The sequence below is a fragment of the Colossoma macropomum genome, unplaced genomic scaffold (assembly GCF_904425465.1).
Source record: "Colossoma macropomum unplaced genomic scaffold, Colossoma_macropomum, whole genome shotgun sequence".
Classification (NCBI taxonomy): domain Eukaryota; kingdom Metazoa; phylum Chordata; class Actinopteri; order Characiformes; family Serrasalmidae; genus Colossoma; species Colossoma macropomum.
This window is the reverse complement of record NW_023495681.1, coordinates 155905-174152: the sequence shown is the minus strand read 5'-3', so window position 1 is coordinate 174152 and position 18248 is coordinate 155905. Positions and strand designations below refer to the sequence as shown.

The following is an 18248-nucleotide window of genomic DNA, read 5'->3' as shown; positions in this document are numbered from 1 at the left end:
CTAAAGGTGGGTAGATCACCACAGTCACGCTGTTGTTCAGGATGTTCTACTGCTTTTATATGACAGCTCTGCAAAATACAGAAAATATTTTAAAAAGAAGCTGAAAATTGTGTAAAATGTGCTTTATTTTTGGTATATCCTTCCACCTACAAAAGTAGTACTCTGAACTAACTATCTGTCCCCCTTATCTGCTTACCTGCTGTTTCTCTTCTTCAGAATCTGACCTAACAGGCTGCAGGTCAAATATTATATTATGTGATGGTAGTAATTCTGCTATCCTTTCTAAATTCCTCAGTGATGTATTAGATTTATCTCCAAAGCAAAATTTGCATTGTGAAATAAGGAGGGGCTCATTTAAATGTGCACTGATACAAATACATCCACTGCACTTCAGTGTCTGACAGATTAGAGGTTTTAGGCCTGCAGTCGTCTCTTCATGCTGAACTATGACCGTCCTCAGAGGAATTATTCTCCTGTCTGCATGTCTTACAGGTGAGGAATAACAAGACAGGATTTAACATGATTTTCAGTTTTCTTGATGGCGCAATCTGAATCAATCATGTTCTTGCAGGTGTTAGCGGTCAAACACTGATTGAGTCTGAACCAGCGGTCATTGAAACTGGAGGATCTCACACACTGACCTGTACTGGCTCTGGATTCTCGATCAGTGGCCACTATGTAGGCTGGATCAGATATGGCAGCAGCAGCATTTATTTTTCTAGCACACTGCAAGGAAGATTCAGCATCTCAAATGATGAGAGCAAAAACCAAGTCTACCTTAATATGAACAGACTGAGGAGTGAGGACACTGCTGTTTATTACTGTGCCCGATACCCACAGCAACACAGTTCCTTATTTTGCTGTACAAAAAGTATCCAGCTGTGTTTGTCATGTTTCTATGCCAGAGTTACCCCTCATTCACCTCTCTTGGTGGACCATAAGATGTAATTAATTCAGGATGAACTTCAACAGTTTATCTGAATAAACATTTACATCCAATGCTGTAGAGTATTCAGATCCATCTTCTAGTAAAAGTGTGGTTACTTCAGTAAAGTAACAACCAGCTTGAGTAGAACTCCAAATGCAGCAGCTCAAGTACCTTGTAGAACTGCAGTGGAACATTACTTTTCTCTCTAATTCACATGGGTAGAAGTGAAAGTATCATTTAGAAAAAACAAATCCATCATAATGTTATGGAGTGCATCTGAATGAGTAAATGGAACTATAGTTACTACACACCTCTGCTTATATCTAATCGTTTGGATTTCTCATATAATACATATTGTATGTTTGATTCTATACATTGTCATTACAGAACGTTTTGATGTAGACCTCTGAAATCACGTCAACATTCTGTAGTTGGCAACTTGCCCATTCCTCTGTGTTAAGTTAAACGTGTAGTATGATGCGTATGGTAAAAGTTGACTGTCTGTATTCTATGCAAAGTGACTTAGTCCCTCTGTATGTATGAAAAGCAGCTTCTTCTTTTCACTCCACTGCAGATCAGGACAGTATCTTCAACAGACAGCCATGTTCTACACATTTCTGCTATTGCTGACCACAGCAGCAACCTGTGAGTCTCTTTATGGACTGGAATATAAACAATTACCAATAGAAAACACACAATTTATCACTACTTTATGTTTTAAATGAGTGAGATTGTCTTTGTCTTTCTTTGTTCCAGGTTTGAAATGTAATATTGGGCTAATTCAGCCGAGTTATCTAAAATTTAAAATAAATAAATAAAACAAATGCTACAATTTGGTTGTTATTCTTTATTATACTGATGACTAAACACTTGCTTGCAGTTGTTCAAGGAATATTTTTCCACACCTTCAAAGTTCAGTCTTAGAAGCTGGTTACATTTTTTGCTTCTCTTGATCTAAATAACCTCAAACACATTGAGTAATGTTGAGGTCTGGACTCTGTAGCGGTCAGTCCATTATTCAACATCAACAGCTTCTTTCCTACAGTCCAAAGACATGCAGTCAGGCCATGTGGAGATGCTAAACTGCCCCGTAGGTGTGAGTGTGAATGTATATTTCTGTGTGTCTGCCCTGTGATGGATTGGTGACCTGTTCAGGGTGTTTCATGCTTTCCGCCCAGTGACCGCTGGGATAGACTTCAGCACCCCTCATGACCCAGAAGGATAAGCGGCTGTGTGTGCGTGTTCTTATTTTTCAGTTTCTCATGTTGCTGCATAGCAAATGCATTCTTTTTTTGTTTTCTTCCCTTTCTTTCCCCATTGCTGGGAGTGAAAGTTAGTTCAGCCCATTAAAGTTGCCAGCAAGATACTTTTGAGCAGCAAATATTTCAAAACTCTTTGTCAGACAAGTATGGCGAAGGCCAAAGAACATCAGCAATCTCTCCCATCCTTTTTAGGATTAGTTCAAGCTCATTTTTGTTTCATTTTTATTTTATAGATCCATCATGTTTGTTGAATTATAAAGTCTGTAAGTGTATAAGTATTGAAGTAATTGCTTGTTCATTAAACCACTGGATTATTTGCTGAGGCAAAGTGGTGAGAATCAACCCATCATACTCATGTAGGACAAGGTCTTTCCTGCATGCTCCTTTTATACCCAAGCATGACTGCATCACCTGTTTAAGATGCTTTGTGGACATTTCTTAATGTTTTTAGTCTTAAATCACCTTTGTCTCTTTTTTGGAAAATGCTGCACAAACCTATGAAGTTCATAAGACAAAACATGAAATATCTTTTCTGGAACTGAAGTCTGTGGTGCACCACCAATATTACTGCATTCAATACCATATAATGTATAATACAGTACGTGATTTTCGATTCAGCCCCTATGTCAGCCTCTAGAGGGCAGCCTGTGCATGTTTGCTAATGGTATCAAGTTCTGTTATCTAGCACAGCCCACATGAGAACCAGCCCCATTCCTGTCATCCAAACCCTTTTTACTCATATGCAAATCTCCATTTGCTCTCATAATATCAGCAGCATCTCCCTCTACAGCAGCTTCCATCACTCTAAATGCAGCACAAACATGTTCTCTTCAGCTCCACTGCTGCTGCTGGCTGCTGCCTCGTGTGAGTGTCCAACTGAAGCTGGATTTGACTTCATCTGATTTATTACTGCAAATATACAAACCTTTTCTTCTCTCTTTTCACAGATGTGTTCTGTGCTACTGAGCTCATCCAGCCAGACTCAGTGCTCATCAAACCAGCAGAGCCTTTAACCATCACCTGTACAGTATCTGGAGCTTCTATCACTGACAGCAGCAGCCATTATGGAACAGGCTGGATCCGCCAACCTGCAGGAAAAGCTCTGGAATGGATCAACACCATTTATTATTCTGGGAGCATAGATGCTAAAGCTTCACTGAAAAGCAAGTTTAGTGTCTCTCGAGACACAACCAGAAACACAGTAACCCTACAAGGACAGAATCTGCAAGCTGAAGACACAGCTGTGTATTACTGTGCTCGACGTCCATCACAGTGCTGTAAGAGACCAGCTGAGACGTACAAAAACTCACTCACAACAGAGCTTGTTTTGAAAGAAAGGACAAAGCATTGACATAAAACTTCAGGATACAAACAAATAGTATCTGACTAAAAATATGGACACAAAACCTGAACTTGGATAGAAACTCACCAAATACTAGAAAATGTGTTTATTACCCCACTTTTCACCATGGTCAATGCTTGACCAGTGCATCCTGAAGAAAGTGGTGATGTGCTGTTCTGATTGACACTTCCAAACAGATATTTGATTTGTAACCCGTTTATCTCTTACACACAGTGGTTATATTGAGACTTTGGAGGTGAGGTAACCCAATTTTTTCATGACCATCACCAGCAAGTTAATAAGGCATAAGTTACTTAGTTTGCAGAAGTTACTTAGGTGACTTTTTTGTCTGTTTTGGCCTCAAAATACAATTAGATTCTGACAAAGACAAAAGTCACACTACAGCCTTTAAACTAGCAAAATGAACTGTTTCAAACAATGCCATCCATCTGACATCTAGAACCCTTCCTGTTCTCTTTAACCTCATGCTTGAAACAGCTGCATCCTGTTGTTAATAGAATGGTAATAGAGAAAATTTGGTTTATACAGAAAACTTGTAAAATGGTTCTTCTCTTTACACTTTACTGCTACATGTTCAGTGCTGTCCAATCAGTTTAGGAAACATGCTTCCTTTCAGCCCTCCATGATTAATTCCTTAAAAACCCAGGCGTTTTACATACTGAGACTTATTGTTCAGTAACTACAGGAACATCGATGCAAACTGGCTGAGCTATTCTTAAGTTATAGAGGTTTTATTATAAACGTTGGGACCACTGTCAGGCCCATGGCTTTTTAAGGGGTTAACCAACTGTGTTGAGATGATGAATATGATTAGCAGTAATAATCACTATTACACTATTAGTTAACTAGCTATGTGCAAATATGAACATTTAGCAGCAGTCACTTGGTAAAACATTAGGCTAAACATAATAGTTATGCAAGGCTGTCAAATTTCATAAACAATCATTTAGATCTAACAGGCCCACTATGTTTGATTTGGCTTCGCTTTAGAATAAGTTTGGATTGAACAGGATTAATGACAGCAAATAATCACATCATGAAACAGCAGAAAGGAATCAATTTCTGCACTATATGGCCAAAAGTATGTGGACACCCCTCCTAATTATAATGTTCTGGTGTTTTTACATTCGATTTGGTAACATTTTACCTGAACCCTGCCACATAACGTCATATTCGTGAAGTAACTATGCCATGCATGTCATGGTAGATGTCATATTTTCTTTCATGAGTTGCCATGACAAATGATATCCAGTAATATTAAAATGTCATGCTAGCTTACCATTAACTATCATGACATATATCACAATGATTAATAATAATTAAGATGAATAGTTTGATATCATGTTGGCTAATTAGAGTACACAGCAACAATTAGCACCTAAGCTGTCATGACATCAAACATTATGGTATCTGTCAGGACAAATATCGGTCATGCTAAAACAACACTGTTATACTGTTACCAAAACTTCACAATTAGTTCATTCATACCCAAATTTAGCCCAAAGTTTCAATGATTGTGTCTGTAATCAGGAACAGATGTCATAATGTTTGATATCGCGGCAGCTCATTTTTACTAAATGTACTCTTGTTAGCTGTCATGACATTGAACTTTATGACAACTGTCATGAAAATTTTACAGTAATGGTGACATTACTCTGTTTAATTTCTGGAAGTAATCTGTAATGACAAAGCCATATGTTTTGTCATACAGACATTTTTCCTCCAAATGTGTCTGTATCTGATGTCACTTGAAAAAACTGACTGTCTTTTCCACATTGTGATACATAATTTCAGAAATCAGGTGTGATTTACAGTGTGATTTATCTTCAAAGCAAAATTTGCCTTGTAAAATAAGGAGGGGCTCATTCAAATGTGCAGTGATACAAATACATCCACTGCACTTCAGTGTGTGACAGATTAGAAGTTTTAGTCCTGCAGTCGTCTCTTCATGCTGAACTATGACCGTCCTCAGAGGAATTATTCTCCTGTCTGCATGTCTTCTAGGTGAGAATAACAAGACAGGATTTAAAATGATTTGTCTTTTTCTGGTTGGTACAATCTGAATCAATCATGTTCTTGCAGGTGTAAGTGGTCAGACACTGACTGAATCTGAGCCAGCGGTCATTAAACCTGGAGGATCTCACAAACTGACTTGTACTGGCTCTGGATTCACGTTCAGCAGCTACTGGGTGGGCTGGATCAGGCAGCCTCCTGGAAAAGGACTGGAATGGATCGCACACATCTATGGCAGCAGTAGTATTGAATTTTCTGCAACACTGAAAGGAAGATTCAGCATCTCCAGAGACGACAGCAAAAACCAGATCTACCTTCAAATGAGCAGCGTGAGGAGTGAGGACACTGCTGTTTATTACTGTGCCCGATAGCCACAGCAATACAGTTCCTTATTTTGCTGTACAAAAAGCCCCCAGCTGTGTTTCTATGCCAGAGTGATGCCTCATTCACCTCTCTGGATGGACCACAAGATGTATTTAATTCATTAGAGTCTTCAACTGTTGAACTGAATGAACATTTACATCCAGAGCTTTAGAGTATCCGAAACCCACCCTCCAGTAAAAGCATTGCTACTTCAGTGAAATAATGAGTAAAAGTCCCAACAAACAACCTGAGTAGAAGTACAAAAGTAGCAGCTGAAGTACTGAGTAACTTATAGAACTGCAGTAGAACTGCTCAGTAGTGCTGTAGTACTCCAGTCTGGTCTCGGTCCCAGTATCATTTTGATTCCGTCTTGTGTTGAGTAAAGTGGAAATTTTTCTCACAACTGGTTGAGTGCAGTGCTTCTGTCTGAGGTAATTAGAAGCTGAAACGTATTTCTGTTATAGTGAAATACCAACAACACCATCAAACTCTATGTTTAAATAAAATCTGTTCAGTGCTGGTTGAGGATGTAACTGAGTGTTATCTGTTTGTTGAGAATACTGGTTCCAATGATTTAAACATCCCCTGAGGGCAGATCAATATTTAATTTGAAATATGTTTGACTTTAATGGTAAAAACAGGATGTAAGTTGTTTGGTTTATTTTCAGTTTTTACATTGGGTGGGTGACCCTGAAACAGTTTTAGAGAAGAAGAGACAGAGAATAGCCTGACCATCATATACTTCCAAAAGTTTCAATGCCAAATCAGAATCAGAATCAGAATCAAGCTTTATTGGCCAGGTATGCTTACACATACACGGAATTTGGTTTTGGTTACAGGAGCTCACAGTGCACAGTACCAGACAGACATATATAGAAACATATATATATAAAATAAAATAAAAAAAAACAATAAAATAAAATAAAACATGCATTCCTACCCTCACTCACTCATACACACACACACATATAGTCATACCTGTAAACCTTACAATGTGCAAAGTATGAGTCTAAAAATAAAGTGCTGAGTGCAGCAGCAGTTAAAGTGTGTATGGTGGCAAAGAAAGGGATCAATGAGGTGAAATATGACGGTAAGTAAGATGCTAGAATAAACACTGGTTTGAGACAGTAGTTCCAGAGGATGGAGTTGAGCTTAATACTAGTTTTGAAGCAGGAAAATTTGACTAAGACTCTAATATAATGAGAAGAATTTGAAATATTTTAGCCTATGTATTATTTTATGTTATATTTTACAAACTATACTACAAAATATCATGTTAGTTTTATAATTTATGTATACACTGTAGGTCACACTTTAATTGGATGGTCCCCTATAGATGCTCTACAGATACTTAAATCATTAACAAAAGTTCTGGTGATACTAGTTAATTATCAACAACATTATGGTTAGGTTTAGGGTTAGGAGTAGGCGTAGGTTTTGCCTTGAGGTTAGAGTTAGGGTTAGGTTTAGGGTTAGGGACAGATTTAATAAAATCTTTCACACTGAACTTGAAGTTCAGTTGTATTTAATGGAAATTTAGTTGAATGTTACTTAAAGATACACTGAGTATCTGCAGAACATCTACACTGTTACCATTTAGGAACTGAGGTTTCGTACTGTCCAGTTTTCCCATTGTCCCTCTGAGTGTGCCTTTTTAGCCATGTGCTTGTGTTTTGTATTGGTTCCTTGCCCCGCCCCTTTTCCTGCCTTCCCTATTAGAACTCTCACCTGTTTGTAGTCCCAGTCTCCTCCCTCTCTAAGGTGTTCCCTCTGTTTCAGTCCTTGGCTGTCTAGTCTACTTTACATTACATTGCCTTACTGTGTATATGTACTGGTGATGTGCCTGTCCTGTGTTTTATTTGCTTAATTTGTTTCTAGACTTAAAACCTTGTAATGTGTTGAGTTTCTACTAGTTTGGTCGCGCTTACATTCAGCCTCATTACTCTCCACACAACACTTACACTCGATTCCTCTCTTTTTGACCCATTTGATCTAAAATAACGTACTAATTTTTATTGCTAAGATGTAATAAAATGCTATTGGTAAAAAGGTAAAAATTAATAATATGAAAAAGTTGAGAAAGTTGATTACTTACTAATGACCTTGATGTACTAGAAGTAAAGTATCATTTGAAAACACCCAGGAAAAGACAATTCCATTTCAGTATTACTTGACTTCATAGATGTGAGTAAATGGGAAAACTCGTTACACACTTTTGTTTTCATCTAATTCATTTGGGTAACTGACATAATAAATATCATATTTATGATTCTATACATTCTCAGTAAAAGACGTCTTATAGACTCTGAAATTGTGTCATCATTCTGTGGTCAGGATCATGCTGATATTAACTCCTTAAATGGACAGGGCCCAGCGATAGGCCCAAAGTTTTATTATACACTTCTATAACCTAAGATTTCAACCTGTTTGCACTAAAGTCTGTGTAGTTACTGAAAAATAAGCCTTAGTTTGCAATAAGCCTGAGATTTTGAGAGGTTAAGCTGAATTTCTGAGTAATTAAGAGATTTTGATTCATGAAATCACTATATATTATTATGATGGAATTTCAAAATTTCTTGATCTCTTATTGCCACCTACTGCTATCCCAGGTCTCTCTGACTGAAAGTCTAAACGTAATGAGATGTGAACTGAAGACTGAAGAGTTAAATCCTGTGTCTTTCTTGCACATGTATACAAACATAACCACTAGAGGGCAGTCCATACAAACTCACCCTCTCTGTAATAGAAGCTATTGTGTATTATTATTCCTACGTGCCTCTTACAGTGGCACTGCAGTAAAACATAGAGTCAGATTTTCAGGAACCCCTTCCTTAAATGTGAATAATGCAGAATGAAGCCAGATAGCTAACGTTACTACTGGGAAGCTGAATATAGCCAGGATTTCTTAGCACCATGTGAGTGATTCCCAGTGGTTGTATGGCACATTTGCACAGTGCATACTGAGTATTGTAGTGAAAGAACACAAAAGGATCCAAAATAGTGAATTCTGGTGAGGCTGAAGGGTTTCAAAGCTGCACTAGAGAATACTGCATAACAAACAAATAACATATTATTTCCTAATTTTAGGCCAGAATTCCCTTTTCTGCCTTTGCTATTTCTGCTCTGTGGAGCTGAGGAACATCATGAGTTATACATTCATGGTGCTTCATATCCACACAGTAGTTGATTGTCCACTAACTTTGAATAATGTTGAACAATTCAATTAAATTATTAAATAAACAGTTAATAAATTCACTTTTTCTTTTCATTTTTCATTTAATAAAGTGTTGCTTTCACTTGGAAAACCACCATAAAAAGGGCTATTGAATAAAAATTCAGGACATAATTGTAAATGTCAATACTGATTATCTATCATATATTATTAAAATTATTATTAAAAATGTAATGAATGGTATAATTATCCATTTCAACATCAGATGTGACTTGAAAAACAGCATATATGTAAAGAAAAAAAAAGAAGCTGATTGTGTAAAATGTGCTTTATTTTTGGTATATCTTCCCACCTACAAAAGTAGTACTCTTCTATATTACAAATAGATCCATAAAACTGTCACAATATCAGGTTCAGCTCAGCGTCTTCAATAATTGAAAGATTTACCTGAATATTCTTTTGTTCCAGTCTGTCTGTAAAGCATTTCACAGTCCCAAAGTATATTCTTTTCTTGTTAATTCCAGTTTGCTTGGTTGATTCACTGTCACAGATGCCCATTGAAAGCTTACTCAGAGGTAGCAAGTTTCAGAATTTGATGTAGTCCTGCTGTTTCTCTTCTTCAGAATCTGACCTAACAAGTTGTGTCAAGTATTATATGTGATGGTAGTGACTCTTCTATCCTTTCTAAATTCCCCAATGATGTATTAGATTTATCTCCAAAGCAAAATTTGCATTGTCAAATAAGAAGGGGCTCATTTAAATGTGCACTGATACAAATACATCCACTGCACTTCAGTGTCTGACAGATTAGAGGTTTTAGGCCTGCAGTCGTCTCTTCATGCTGAACTATGACCGTCCTCAGAGGAATTATTCTCCTGTCTGCATGTCTTACAGGTGAGGAATAACAAGACAGGATTTAAATGATTTTCAGTTTTCTTGTTGGCACAATCTGAATCAATCATGTTCTTGCAGGTATTAGAGGTCAAACACTGATTGAGTCTGAACCAGCGGTCATTGAACCTGGAGGATCTCACACACTGACCTGTACTGGCTCTGGATTCTCGATCAGTGGCTATTATGTAGGCTGGATCAGACATGCTCCAGGGAAAGCATTGGAATGGATTGGTTACATGCTTGGCAGCGGCAACATTTATTTTTCTAGCACACTGCAAGGAAGATTCAGCATCTCCAGTGATGAGAGCAAAAACCAAGTCTACCTTTATATGTACAGCGTGAGGAGTGAGGACACTGCTGTTTATTACTGTGCCCGATAGCCACAGCAACACAGTTCCTTATTTTGCTGTACAAAAAGTACCCAGCTGTGTTTGTCATGTTTCTATGCCAGAGTTACCCCTCATTCACCTCTCTTGGTGGACCATAAGATGTAATTAAATCAGGACGAACTTCAACACTTTATCTGAATAAACATTTACATCCAATGCTGTAGAGTATTCAGATCCATCTTCTAGTAAAAGTGTGGTTACTTCAGTAAAGTAACAACCAGCTTGAGTAGAACTCCAAATGCAGCAGCTCAAGTACCTTGTAGAACTGCAGTGGAACATTTTAGAACATCAAACATCTTTAACATGGAAGTGAAGTTAGTTAGACCCCATTCTTCTCTCTTTAGATGCTTTTTATTCAAACTAAAAAGCTAAAGCTCCACAGTGGGAGGTGTGAGCAACAGTAGAGCAGTTCAGGAGCCAAACACAAGAGGATGGAATCAAACCCAAAGAAGAAATGATGGACTAAATAATAATGGCTAAAATGGAGGAATAAGATGATTACTTTTCTCTCTAATTCACATGGGTAGAAGTGAAAATATTAAAAACAAATCCATCATAATGTTACTGGAGTGCATCTGAATGAGTAAATGGAACTATAGTTACTACACACCTCTGCTTATATCTAATCGTTTGGATTTCTAATATAGTACATATTGTTTTTTTGGGTTTTTTTTTTTGATATACACATTGTTATTAGAGAACGTTTTGATGTAGACCTCTGAAATCATGTCAACATTCTGTAGTTGGCAACTTGCCCATTCCTCTATGTGCAGTTAAACTTATTGTATGATGACAATTGTAAAAGTTAGGTAGTTAGTGTGGGTTTAATCACAGATAACAGCCAGTAGAAGTTTCATCACTGACATCAACTCAGCACTGATGGTGAAGTTTATCACTGTGTGAACTGTATGCAAAGTGACTTATTCCTCCTGTCTGTGTAAAAAGGATCCCGTTCCTTTCACTCCACTGCAGATCAGGACAGCATCTTCAACAGACAGTCATGTTCTACACATTTCTGCTATTGCTGACCACAGCAGTAACCTGTGAGTCTCTTTATGGACTGAAATAAAAACAATTACCAATAGAAAACACATTATTTGGGATAATTACAATTGCAATTATAAAGTACTCACATGAGACAGTCACACATGCCATATGTTTTTCTTTTCAGGAGATGCTGGGCTACTCAGATATGCCATTATTTCACATGTAAATGCTAACAGAAATTTGATATCTTGAATTTGGGTCTTTTTTGATCAAAAATTTGCCTGCAGAATTTTGTAATTTTTTGCTTAGAGATCATGAAAGTTGCACATCAGATACCTTTTCAGAAATTGTTGAAAGTGCAATGACTTTGGTGGTTATTTTATTCTATTGGTCATTATTGAGTAAAAATAAACGATTAGCATAAGGCAGTCATGTTTTTATTGATTTTTCTCTCAGATCCACTCAGATTTATGCTGAGTGCTAAAACTCTGATACACAGCAAGACAGGCTTTATTTTTAATTACTAAATTAGTTGAATATTTAATATAAGATATTTTTAATATTTAAATGTTCAGTGTAAACTGAAGGACAGAGCTATTGATTTTATAATAATATTTGTCATATTTATTGTTATTTATCTGTTACAATGTGCTTTAGGGCCTGTTTGTGTGATTTTGAGGGAAAGAGGGAAAGTGCACTCAGTGTGTTGAATTGGGACACTGCCTTTTTTGTGACTGCATTTGAGCAATGTATTTAGCTGCAAATGTTCTGAGGACTGTTTGAGACACAAGGGAAAATTTTATACTGAACAGGTTGCTGTGGTGATTTAAACTAGGCATTTAACTGGGCATTTAAATGGACGTAAATGCAGGATCGGACCGGTGGTTTTCTGAACTAGATTACTGACTGGATCTTCGCTAAAACTTCAGCAAGTCACTCTGGACACACAGGGTAAGTCCTGATGGTCAACGTGATGTGTGAATTGCGTTGCTGTTTTAAATGAGTGAAACTGTCTTTGTTTTTCTTTGTTTTGCTCCAGATGTGAAATGTGATATTGGACTAATTCAGCTGAGTTCAGAGCTTATAAAGCCAGGAGAGTCTCTGACCATCAGCTGTAAAGTATCTGGTTATTCAGTTACTGATGATGACTACGCAACAGGTTGGATTCGACAGCCTGCAGGGAAAACTCTAGAGTGGATAAACCACATCTATGGTGGTGGGGACACTTACCGACAAGAGTCTCTGAAAAGCAATTTCAGTGTTTCTAAAGACGCCTCCAGCAGCACAGTGACTTTACAAGGACAGAGCATGCACCCTGAAATACCATAATGACAGATATCCAAATATGAACACGTGAAATATATATGCATAATGTCACAATGAACTCAACAGCATATTTAAGTTATTTGAAATTGTTGCTTCTTTGTGTAAATCAAGAGAGAAGAGTTCAGATATTGTTTTCTTGTTATGAGCTCACTTTTTCAGTTTCTCATGTTGCTGCATAGCAAATGCATTCTTTCTTTCCTCCCTTTTCCTCCCCATTGATGGCAGTGAAAGTTGGTTCAGCCCATTAAAGTTGCCAGCAAAATACTTGTTGAGAAGCAAATATTCCAGAATTTTTTGTCAGACAGGTATGGCAAAGGCCAAAGAACATCAGTAATCTCTCCCATCCTCTTTAGGATTAGTTTGAGCTCATTTTTGTTCCATTTTTAATTATATTATTATAGATCCATCATGTTTGTTGTACTTGTATGTAAGTGTATAAGTACTGAAGTAACTGATTATCCTTAAACTGTTGAATTATTGACTGAAGCAAAGTGGTGAGCATCGACCCATCATGTAGGACAAGGTCTTTCCTGGATGTTCTTTTTGTGCCCAAGCATGATTGCATCACCTGTTAAAGATGTTTTGTGAACATTTCATGATGCTCCTAGTCTTAAATTACCTTTGTCTCTTTTTTGGAAAATGCTGCACAAACCTATGAAATTTATAAGACAAAATATAAAATATCTCAAACTTCCTGTGTTTATTTGCATTTTGCATGATGTCACAACTTGAACTGAAGTATTTTAGTACACCACCAATATTAGTGCATTCAGTAGTGTAGTCTGTATAATACAGTATGTGATTTTCAGCGCAGCCCCTATGTCTGCCCCTTTCCATTCATATGCAAATCTCCATTTGCTCTCATAATATCAGCAGCATCTCCCTCTACAGCAGCTTCCATCACTCTAAATGCAGCACAAACATGTTCTCTTCAGCTCCACTGCTGCTGCTGGCTGCTGCCTCGTGTGAGTGTCCAACTGAAGCTGGATTTGACTTCATCTGATTTATTTCTGCAAATATACAAACCTTTTCTTCTCTCTTTTTACAGATGTGTTCTGTGCTACTGAGCTCATCCAGCCAGACTCGGTGCTCATCAAACCAGCAGAGCCTTTAACCATCACCTGTACAGTATCTGGAGCTTCTATCACTGACAGCAGCAGCCATTATGGAACAGGCTGGATCCGCCAACCTGCAGGAAAAGCTCTGGAATGGATCAACACCATTTATTATTCTGGGAGCATAGATGCTAAAGCTTCACTGAAAAGCAAGTTTAGTGTCTCTCGAGACACAACCAGAAACACAGTAACCCTACAAGGACAGAATCCGCAAGCTGAAGACACAGCTGTCTATTACTGCGCTCGATATCATTCACAGTGCTGTAAGAGACCAGCTGAGACGTACAAAAACTCACAACAGAGCTTGCTTTGAAAGAAAGGACAAAGCATTAACATAAAACCTGAAGTTAGAAACAAATAGTATCTGACTAAAAATACGGACACAGAACCTAAACTTAGATACAAACTCACCAAATCCTGAAAAATATGTTCATAGGATAGCGCAGTGGATAACCCAGTTCTCCACCATGGCCAGTGCTTGCCCAATGCATCCTGAAGAAAGTGGTGATGTGCTCTTCTGATTGCCCCTTCCAAACATATATTAGAGTTGTAACCCATCTCTTACACACAGGGGTTACATTGAAACTTTGGAGGTGAGGTAACACAGTTTTTTCAAGACCATCACCAGCATGTTAGTAAGGCATAAGTTACTTAGTTTGCAGTTTATTTGTTTGTCTCTTGACCTCAAAATACAATTTGGTTCTTTTCTGACAAAGAAGAAAGTCACACTACAGCATGTAAACTAGTAAAATGAACTGTGCCATCCATCTGACATCAAGAACCTTCCTTTTCTCTTTCACCTCATGCTTGGAGCAGCTGCATCCTGTTGTTAAGAGACTGATAGTAGAGACAACACAGTTTTACAGCTAGCTTGTCAAATGGTTTCTGTCTTTACACTTTACTGCTACATGTTCAGTGCTGTCCAATCAGATTAGGAAAAATGCTTCTTTTCAGCCCTCCATGATTAATTCCTTGTAAACCCAGGTGTTTTACATACTGAGGCTTATTATTCAGTAACTACAGAGACATCAATGCTAGCTGAGCTATTCTTAAGTTATAGAGGTTTTATTATAAACGTTGGGACCACTGTCAGGCCCATGGCTTTTTAAGGGGTTAACCAACTGTGCTGAGTTGATGAATATGATTAGCAGTAATAATCCATAAACACTATTTGTTAACTAGCTATGGGCAAATGCACATTTAGCAGCAGTCAGTTGGTAAAACATTAGGCTAAACATAATAGTTACATAAGGCTGTCAAATTTCATAAACAATCATTTAGATCAAACAGGCCCACTATGTTTCATTTGGCTTTGTCAGACTTGATCTACGCTTTAGAATAACTTTGGATTGAACAGGATTAATGACAGCAAATAAACACATCATGAAACAGCAGAAAGGAATCAATATATGGCCAAAAGTATGTGGACACTCTGAACCCTGCTACATAATGTCATACACATGACGTCACTATGCCATGCATGTCATGGTAGATGTCATATTTTCTTTCATGAGTTGCCATGACAAATGATATCCAGTAATATTAAAATGTCATGCTAGTTTGCCATTAACTATCATGACATATATCACAATGATTAATAATAATCAACATGAATAAATTGATATCATATTGGCTAATTAGAGTACACAGCAAAAATTTCCACCTAAGCTGTTGTGACATCAAACATGGTATCTGTCAGGACAAATATCGGTCATGCTAAAACAACACTGTTATATTGTTACCAAAATTTCATAATTAGTTCATTCATACTCATATTTAGCCCAACGTTTCTAATGGTTGTCTCTGTTATCAGTAACAGATGTCATAATGTTTAAAATCACGGCAGCTCGTTTTTACTAAATGTACTCTAGTTAGCTGTCATGACATTGAACTTTAAAACATCGGTCATGAACATTTTACAGTAACGGTAACATTACTCTGTTTAATTTCTGGAAATAATCTGTTATGACAAAGCCATTTGTTTTGTCATACAGACATTGTTCCTGCAAATATGTCTGTATCCAGTGTCACTTGAAAAACTGCACATCTGTCTTTTCCACATTGTGATACATCATTTCAGAAATCAGGTGTGATTTACAGTGTGATTTTTATCCAAAGCAAAATTTGCATTATGAAATAAGGAGGGGCTCATTCAAATGTGCATGAATAGAAATACATCCACTGCACTTCAGTATCTGACAGATTTGAGGTTTTAGGCCTGCAGTCATCTCTTCATGCTGAACTATGACCGTCCTCAGAGGAATTATGCTCCTGTCTGCATGTCTTACAGGTGAGGATAATGAGACAGGATTTAACATGATTTGTTTTTTTTCTGGTTGGTACAATCTGAATCAATCATGTTCTTGCAGGTGTAAGTGGTCAGACACTGACTGAATCTGAGCCAGCGGTCATTAAACCTGGAGGATCTCACAAACTGACTTGTACTGGCTCTGGATTCACGTTCAGCAGCCACTGGATGGGCTGGATCAGGCAGCCTCCTGGAAAAGGACTGGAATGGATCGCACACATCTATGACAGCAGTAGCATTGACTTTTCTGCAACACTGAAAGGAAGATTCAGCATCTCCAGAGACAACAGCAAAAACCAGATCTACCTTCAAATGAGCAGCGTGAGGAGTGAGGACACTGCTGTTTATTACTGTGCCCGATAGCCACAGCAATACAGTTCCTTATTTTGCTGTACAAAAAGCCCCCAGCTGTGTTTCTATGCCAGAGTGATGCCTCATTCACCTCTCTGGATGGACCACAAGATGTATTTAATTCATTAGAGTCTTCAACTGTTGAAGTGAATGAACATTTACATCCAGAGCTTTACAGTATCCGAAACCCACCCTCCAGTAAAAGCATTGCTACTTCAGTGAAATAATGAGTAAAAGTCCCAACAAACAACCTGAGTAGAAGTACAAAAGTAGCAGCTGAAGTACTGAGTAACTTATAGAACTGCAGTAGAACTTCTCAGTAGTGTTGTAGTACTCCAGTCTGGTCTCTGTCCCAGTATCATTTCGATTCCGTCTTGTGTTGAGTAAAGTGGAAGTTTTTCTCACAACTGGTTGAGTGCAGTGCTTCTGTCTGAGGTAATTAGAAGCTGAAACGTATTTCTGTTATAGTGAAATACCAACAACACCATCAAACTCTATGTTTAAATAAAATCTGTTCAGTGCTGGTTGAGGATGTAACTGAGTGTTATCTGTTTGTTGGGAATGCTGGCTCCAATGATTCAAACATCCCCTGAGGGCAGATCAATATTTAATTTGAAATATGTTTGACTTTAATAGTTAAAAAAGGATGTAAGTTGTTTGGTTTATTTTCAGTTGACATTGGGTGGGTGACCCTGAAACAGTTTTAGAGAAGAAGAGACAGAGAATAGCCTGACCATCATATACTTCCAAAGGCCAAATTTGACTAAGACTCTAATATAATGAGAAGAATTTGTAATATTTTAGCCTATGTATTATTTTATGTTATATTTTACAAACTATACTACAAAATATCATGTTAGTTTTATAATTTATGTATACACTGTAGGTCACACTTTAATTGGATGGTCCCCTATAGATGCTCTATAGATACTTAAATCATTAACAAAAGTTCTGGTGATACTCAGTTAACTATCAACAACATTATGGTTAGGTTTAGGGTTAGGAGTAGGCGTAGGTTTTGCCTTGAGGTTAGGTTAGGGTTAGGTTTAGGGTTAGGAGTAGGCGTAGGTTTTGCCTTGAGGTTAAGGTTAGGGTTAGGTTTAGGGATAGGGGCAGATTTAATAAAATCTTTCACACTGAACTTGAACTTCAGTTGTATTTAATGGAAATTTAGTTGAATGTTACTTAAAGATACACTGAGTATCTGCAAAACATCTACAGTGGACCATCCAAATAAAGTGTTACCATTTAGGAACTGAGGTTTCGCACTGTCCAGTTTTCCCATTGTCCCTCTGAGTGTGCCTTTTTAGCCATGTGCTTGTGTTTTGTATTGGTTCCTTGCCCCGCCCCTTTTCCTGCCTTCCCTATTAGAACTCTCACCTGTTTGTAGTCCCAGTCTCCTCCCTCTCCAAGGTGTTCCCTCTTTTTCAGTCCTTGGTTTCTTTAGCACCATGTGAGTGATTCCCAGTGGTTGTATGGCACATTTGCACAGTGCATACTGAGTATTGTAGTGAAAGAACACAAAATGATCCAAAATAGTGAATTCTGGTGAGGCTGAAGGGTTTCAAAGCTGCACTAAAGAATACTGCATAACAAACAAATAACATATTACTTCCTAATTTTAGGCCAGAATTCCCTTTTCTGCCTTTGCTATTTCTGCTCTGTGGAGCTGAGGAATATCATGAGTTATACATTCATGATGCTTCATATCCACACAGTAGTTGATTGTCCACTAACTTTGAATAATGTTGAATTATTGAATTAAATTATTAAATAA

At 37.6% G+C, this 18248-nt stretch overlaps 4 gene segments (V, D, J or C); all 4 read left to right on the top strand.

The window, feature by feature from the left end:
* Positions 1-2986: 2986 nt before the first annotated feature.
* LOC118802797 lies at positions 2987-3541 on the top strand. The segment is given in 2 exon segments: positions 2987-3054; positions 3138-3541. Coding segments are annotated over 2 exon segments (447 nt in total).
* Positions 3542-5476: 1935 nt separating this feature from the next.
* On the top strand, positions 5477-5937 carry LOC118802772. The segment is given in 2 exon segments: positions 5477-5557; positions 5636-5937. Coding segments are annotated over 2 exon segments (348 nt in total).
* Positions 5938-13619: 7682 nt separating this feature from the next.
* On the top strand, positions 13620-14125 carry LOC118802796. The segment is given in 2 exon segments: positions 13620-13662; positions 13746-14125. Coding segments are annotated over 2 exon segments (423 nt in total).
* A 1904-nt stretch (positions 14126-16029) lies between these two features.
* Positions 16030-16483, top strand: LOC118802773. The segment is given in 2 exon segments: positions 16030-16102; positions 16182-16483. Coding segments are annotated over 2 exon segments (348 nt in total).
* The last annotated feature ends 1765 nt before the right edge of the window (positions 16484-18248 follow it).